Source organism: Ornithodoros turicata, unplaced genomic scaffold (genome assembly GCF_037126465.1).
Source record: "Ornithodoros turicata isolate Travis unplaced genomic scaffold, ASM3712646v1 Chromosome48, whole genome shotgun sequence".
NCBI classification, from domain to species: Eukaryota; Metazoa; Arthropoda; class Arachnida; order Ixodida; family Argasidae; genus Ornithodoros; species Ornithodoros turicata.
The window spans coordinates 522474-529820 of record NW_026999378.1 but is presented as its reverse complement, the minus strand read 5'-3'; the positions used below and the strand labels follow the sequence as shown (position 1 = coordinate 529820).

General features: G+C 51.1%; 1 protein-coding gene across 1 annotated transcript; it reads right to left on the bottom strand.

Annotated features, from left to right (window-relative positions):
• Positions 1-4549: 4549 nt before the first annotated feature.
• On the bottom strand, positions 4550-5805 carry LOC135374217 (uncharacterized). The gene is made up of 2 exons (XM_064607219.1): positions 5697-5805; positions 4550-5566 (listed from the first exon to the last, which is right to left on the bottom strand). Exon 2 carries the CDS (start codon positions 5362-5364, stop codon positions 4717-4719), a length of 648 nt encoding a protein of 215 aa, XP_064463289.1. The 5' UTR covers positions 5365-5566; positions 5697-5805; the 3' UTR covers positions 4550-4716.
• Positions 5806-7347: the final 1542 nt, after the last annotated feature.

Sequence of the window (7347 nt, the reverse complement as noted above, 5' to 3'; positions counted from 1 at the left end):
AAATTTTCTGAGGTGACGATTCCTTTTTCATGTGAGGTGAGGACTTTTTTCGTGTGTCGAGAGAAGAAAAGGGAAAATGTGTCCGAAAGGTGATATGAGGCAAGTTGGCAAAAGGTAGTTGTTAGGGCTGTCTTCTTTACTTTGTTTTTTCAGTGACTGTTGTAAACCGAACGACGCGAGTCGTTGCACTTCACTATCAATAATCGCTGCTTATTGGCTGGTCCTGAGTCCTGACGAAGGGTCTAGACTCTGGCTGCACATCCCACAAAAAGTAGGGGGCAATATGGGCACGACATTGGGTGCACTGATGACGTGACACTCATACGATTATGATTCACAAAGCTGCGCTTCGATTCGACCACCACTGTAGCGCTCAACCTATCGGATGTCATGCGAAGGCGGTGAACGAGACAATTAGCAATGCACCTGCCATCCCACTAGCTGATGGCGAGCGGCCATGATATAATGCGTAGGACATGATCCGTAAATAATTTTAGCTATCATCGCCATTCATCAGGTACTCACCGCAGTCGTGGCGCTTTCTGGCCTCTGTTGCGCTTGCGCCACAAACACCTACAGTCACAATCTACCGCTGAAGCCGAGAGTCGGGACCTGATGCTTTAATCTCGATACTTGCTTTACGCTGCGTACTTTCGTCATTTAAAAAACTGAGAAGCGTTGACCTTGAGCAGGGAGGGGCACCCTCCTAGCTGCAAGTGAGGTGAGGGCGCCTTGAACCCCCTCACCTCACGGAATTTGAGGTGAGGTGAGGTGAGGGAAAATTTTTTATGCAAGGCTGAGGTGAGGTGAGGGAAATTCTCTGAAAAATTATTTGAGGTGAGGGCAGGGGAGGAAAATTCTCTGAATTTTTTTTTGAGGTGAGGTGAGGGAACTTCTCCGAAAAGTAGTTGAGGTGAGGTGAGGACAAAGCTCCGTCCATGGAAATCGAGGTGAGGGCAAAGACCGTGAGGAGTTTTGCCCACCTCTGATTCAGAAAGCATGACGCAGGCAGTGAGTCAACTGGAGAACTTAGATAAAGATAATTATCCGACTTGGCGCTACAAGGTTACGGTCTACTTGAAGATCAAAGGGCTATGGCATGTGATCACGGATGATCCTCCTCAACAGCCCACAACCTCCTCGACATCACCTCAAGAAACCTCTATGTCTGAAGTCATTCGAGAATGGAACAAAAGCGACGCAGAATCCATGAATGTCATCGTCCAGTCACTCGGAACGAACCAGAGCAGCTACGTGATAAACCAGACGACAGCAAAAGGAGTCTGGCAAAAGCTCGAGGAAGTGAACAGAGGTCGAGTCCTTGAATCAGGAAACTGCTACTGAGTATATGCAGCGCATCGAATATTTGGCAGAGCAACTCCGCGTACTATGTGAGAAGATTGACAACACTGAAGTGGCCTCACTAGCGATTCAGGGGCTCCCGAAGGCTTACTATAACGTGGCCAGGAGTTTTGATGCTTGTAACGCATTCGATTTGACGCCAGAGAAAGTGAAGTACGCCATAGTACATGAAGAGCTACGACAGCGAAGGTATACCACTGAAGAAGCTGCGCACAAGGCGCGAGTCATGAACAGAGGAACACGAGTGATCGATAAACTACATTGTTACAACTGTGGTAAACCAGGCCATTTTGCCAGAGAGTGCCGTTCGTCGGGACCACGAGAGCGGAATCTAAAGAGAGGAAACCCATCACCGTTCGTCAACACAAGAGGGGACAGGCCAAACCAGACTGCGAGGATAGCGAACTCGACCAGTGAAGAAGTCCCAACGCAAGGCTCACGCAGCGAATATGCTTTCGGTACATGCGAAAATAGTGAGTCCAACGACTGTTGGACGGTCGACTCTGGAGCAAGCAGTCACATGACAGGATCCCTGGACGTGCTTTGGAATTACAAGAGCGAGCAGAGAAAAGTGACACTCGCAGACGGACGAGTAATGGAAGCGCTGGGAGTCGGCGGCGTTAAACTCGAAGACACGATTGGAAGGAAGGTGAACTCATTGACAGCAAGGAACGTACTTCATATACCAGGGATGGCTGATAATCTTATCTCCGTATCTAAACTGGTACAACATGGGTTCACGGTTCTCTTCCGCGACGGCCTATGCAAAGTCTATTGCGAAGAGGAATTTGTTTTCAGCGCCGAAGACAGATACGGCATTTGCAAGCTGTATGCCAAGGTCATCCCACCAGACCCAGAACATGTCCGCGCATCTAGAGAAGACCTGAAGAATTTGTGGCACAAGCGTATGGGGCGCGTCAACTACTCAACGTTGACTGAGACTGACGTTGACGTTGACTGCAACGATTAAATACTGTTAGGGGACTCCCAAACTTCACTGGAGATATCATTACCTGCATCAATTGCCTCCACGGAAAACAACCGCGCAGCTCATTCCCGAACGTAGGACGGCGACGAGACAAAACTCTGGAACTTCTACACACGGATATTTGCTGTCCTTTTCACGAAGCTTCGATAGGCGGTAGCAGATTTTTTCTCACTATCGTCGATGACCACAGCCGGAAAATATTTGTTTGTTTTCTCAAGCACAAGGACGACGCAGCTGAAGAGATAGAACATTTCATACGTATGGCGGAAACCCAAACTGGGAACAAAACAAAACGCATACGGACTGATACGGCGGAGAATTCCTAGGCAAGCAATTAAAACATCTCTTCAGGAAGAAAGGCATTGTACACGAAAGGACCGTTCCCTATTCTCCAGAACAAAATGGTGTAGCTGAACGGGCTAATAGGACCATTGTTGAAACTGGGCGGACGCTACTACGTGACTCAATGAACACTGCTGTGTACGCCAAAAATCGCTGCGCTAAGCGAATACTAGATGGGATGGTACCAGAGGAAATTTGGACCGGGCGGAAACAGTCTGTGAGTTACTTTAGAATCTTCGGTTGTATCGCCAACGCATCGGTACCTTCGCAGATTCGACGCAAGTTGGACTCGCGAAGCAAGTCCTGCTTCTTTGTGGGCTACAGTGATGACCGAAAAGGGTATAGGCTGTACGACCCCTCGAAAGACCAAGTCTTCTTCAGCAAGAAACCTTTCTTTTGGGAAGATGGACGAGGATCAGAACTCTTGCAACAAAGTGTCGCTGGAGATTGCAGTACGATCCCATTGACAATATGTCACGAAGAACTACAAACCGCACCCGAATCTAACATAAGGAACCCGCAAAACGACATTGAAAGTCGAAAGTCCAAGAGACTGCGTAAAAAAACGGGACCGATTGACCGTAGATCCAAGAAAGGCGGACTACTGTCGTAAAGCTAGCGACACCCCGATTGAACCGCAGGGTTTCGAAGACGCTTTATCGTCACCAGACCGCAACAAATGACAACAAGCCAGTGAAGAAGAATTAAGATCCCATGAAGAGATGTGTACATGGGAAAAGGTTCCCAGAAAAGAAGGAATGAAGGTGGTAAAAAGGTCTTTCGTATCAAGAACGAAAGTAACGCAAGCAAAAGGTATAAGGCAAGACTAGTAGCAAAGGGATTTACACAAGAACGTGGCGTGGACTATTTTGAAACTTTTTCACCAGTCATAAAATTAACCAGTCTACGGACATTGCTAGCAGTCGCTAACGAACGAAACATGGCGATGCGCCAATTGGATGTTAAGACAGCTTACCTCTACGGTGAACTGGAGGAGGAGGTCTACATGGAACTACCCCCAGGCACGGATCGAACAGAAGCCCAACGGGAAGTCTGCCTCCTACGCAAGTCTATATACGGACTCAAACAATCAGGTCGAACATGGTATCGCACACTGGATAAAATACTGACCACAGCAAATTACCGACGATTGGAAACAGATAGGTGCGTCTATGTACAAGAAAAAGGTCAAGACAAGGTAATACTTGGAGTCTATGTCGACGACATATTACTTCTCGCTCACAGCGGCAAAGTGCTGCACACTGCATTGTGCTTTCTAAACCAAAGTCAGTTTGAGAGACCTGGGAGATCCTACCAAAATCCTCGGCATCGAGGTCCATCGAAACCAGGACGAGAATACAATTAGTATTAGCCAGACGAAATATATCGACGAGATACTGCATCGGTATCACATGGCGAATGCAGGCCTATTAAGACGCCCATGGAAACCCGACAAGAAGACATCGTCAAGAAACAAAAGGTGGAAGAGAGGCCGGACGTTCCCTACCAAAGCCTCATTGGAAGCCTCATGCATCTTGTGCAGGGCACAAGACCAGACATAGCATTTGCGGTCAACTTCCTCAGTCAATTCAACACGTCCAACACCATCCAACATTGGAAATCGGCAAAGCGATCGAGTGTTGAGATATTTACAAGGGACAAAGAGTTTTTGCTTACAGTTGTGGAAACCTACGTTCCCACAACCTCGGGGCGTCAGCCCATCCGTTCCGTGCGCGAAGGAACAAGCAGCACAACCAGAAATTCAATGCAACAACATGGTTTATTCACCTTCTCTGCCACAACGTGTACCGCGCCAGGGCGAGCATCTCCCGGAAAAAGGTCCATTCCCCTGTCGCATCCTGCCTTTTTATCTTCTTTGAAGCAACGCCCCTCTTATCGGTGACCAAGGTTGAGACACTTCCTGAAGCGCCATCCAGGGGCCTGTGTAGAAAGCTTCGTGGTGTTCGACCACACTCCTCCCCCCTTAAAGGGCCATCAGATCGTCGGTGATGTCGAGAATGGCGTCATCGGGTACCGGAAGAACAGGTTGTGTTGTGGGCTGCCTGGCAGGTGCGAACTCCACCAGCAGTTCCGGACGAAGGCGACGTAATGTAGCGATAGCGGTGGCAACGTCGGACACTGTGCGGGTTGCTTCGAGGCGGGCTTGGTGCAGGGTGCCTCTGCGGTGGGTCCCCCTGTGCACGTCGGGCACTTGACATTGCGGACAGAGGATCCGCCTCTCCTCGGCGGTCAGAGGTTGGAGGGGGTCCGAGGGGTGCCTGTCTGTTAGTGTGAGACCCCTGAACGGGGCAGGAGTCCGTGACTGGTCTTCTCCCCGCAGTGGCCGGGGCTGGCTGCTCCAGCGGGACCGTGACGTCCATGCCACAGGCAGGCCATTGGCCACGACCGTCCAGGTGGCCACGGAGCGGTGTTGAAGAGAGGAGCGGGCTGTGCAGTCCGGGGGTCCAGAATCCCGTGCTGGGTCTCCGAAACCGGGCGGTGTGGATGTAGAGCGGAACGTGGCATTGAAACTGTGAGAGAAAGGGAGTCCGTCGAAGGACGAGGTCACCGACGCTGTAGGTGAGGTTCCGACGTCCACGGTTGTACTGGCGAGCCTGGTCCAACCTTGCGCCGTCCAGGTTCTCCCGAGCCGTCCGGGCTGCATCGACCATTCGACTCCGGAGGTCCTCAGCAAACCTTGAATAAGGAGGCCGGGTAGCACCATCCCGGAGGCCCAAAGCATTCTCCACTGGAAAAGGGGCCTCTCGTCCCAAGTTCAGGAACGCCGGGGTGAATCCTGTAGACCTGTTGACCGTCGTCCGTGTAGCGAACGCCAGCTCAGCCAGGCGAAGATCCCAATCACGGTGGTGCTGGCTAGTAAAAGCAACCAACCTCATTTTCAGGTTCCGATTAACACGTTCGGTAATGTTAGCCTGAGGGTGATACGGGGAAGTCTTCTTATGCTGAATGCCTAAGACGGCGCAAGAATCTGAGAACACCTTACTTGTAAAGTAGGTTGCGTTGTCGGTGATCAGTTGTGCGGGAAACCCGAACCGGCAAAAGGTGTCGAGTAGTTTTTCCCACACTCTCTGGGAAGTCAGTGTCCTGAGAGGAAACAGGTCAACCTATTTCGTGAAATGATCAGTAACCACAAACAAATACTGGTTACCTTCTAGGACTACGGGGAAATGGTCCCATCACATCACAAGCAACTATCTGCCAGGGTCTATTGCTCTGAACAGGCTGTAAGCGCCCAGGGGGCAAACCACCACGAGGTTTCGCTCTCTGGCATACGGGACAAGTACGAACACACTTTGTTACATCCTGCCTCATTCCTGGCCATGTCGCAACACGACACAACTTTTCATAAGTTTTCCTGCCGCTGCTGTGACCTGCCAAGGCCGAGTCATGAAAGTAACGTATGAAAGACTTACGCAACTTCCGTGGCACCACGACTCTGAATGGGGATGAGCCGTCGTCCTCATCCGCCCGGGGTATATATCTGAACAGGATGCCATCCTCACCCAGCAGATAGGAGTCGTGCCGTCCGTCAGTCGTTCCGGTGTCCGCCGAGTCTTGCTCAGCTATCCACTGCGACACCCGCTGACAAAGGCCGTCCGCTCTCTGAGCGTCTAGGAGCTGCTCTCTGCTCACGACCGTGCCCCAAGGCGAAGATACGTCTCGTGCCACCTGTGATGCTGCCAGAAGCTGAGAAGGCGCCTCGGTGCCTTCCTCTCCCCCCCCCCCCCGGTAGAGGGGCGCGGGACAGTGTGTCTGCTACCACGTTCGTTGAGCCCCGCCTGTATTCCACGTTGAAGAAGTAACCTTGTAGCGTCAGGGCCCACCTGGCAAGTCGTCCAGACGGGTTATGGAGCCGCTGCAGCCAAGAAAGTGCCTGGTGGTCAGTCTGGACAGTGAAGGACTACCGTCCAGGTAAAGGTCGAACTTCCTGAAAGCGAAGATGATCGCCAAGCACTCCTTTTCCGTCACGGAGTAGTTCCGTTCTGTCGGATTCAGCGTGCGACTTGCAAAAGCCACTGGACAAAGAGTAGCGTCACGCTCCTGCAAGAGAACTGCGGCAACACCATAATCGCTTGCATCTGTTTGCACAACAAAGGGTTTGTTGAGGTCGGGCAGATAAAGCCTAGCCGTATCAGCGATTGCTTGTGATAGAGCTGGAAATGATCGTTCCTGCTCTTCTCCCCAATTCCAGCGCGTGTCCTTGCGCAACAACTGGTTAAGCGGCTGCGCTAGCTCGGCACAATTAGGAATGAATTGTCTGTGAAAACCAACCATACCTAGGAAGCGCTGCAAGGCTTTGGCGTTACCAGGAACCGGAAAGTCCGTGATCGCCTTTAGCTTGCCGTCGTTAGGACGGATGGACCCTCCGTCCACCACAAAGCCGAGAACGCTGATCCTAGACGATGCCAGCTGCACCTTGCGGGGGTTGATCGTAATGCAGGCTTCGTTCATCCTTGCAAGGGCGATTGACAGGTGTTCCAAGTGTTCCTGAAAATTTATAGAAAACACTACGACATCATCCATGTATGCCATTGCGAAATTGTACTTCGCATCTCCCAACACTGTATCCATCAACCGCTGAAAACTGGTGGATGAATTGGACAGTCCGAAAGGCATTCGTACAAATTCAAACA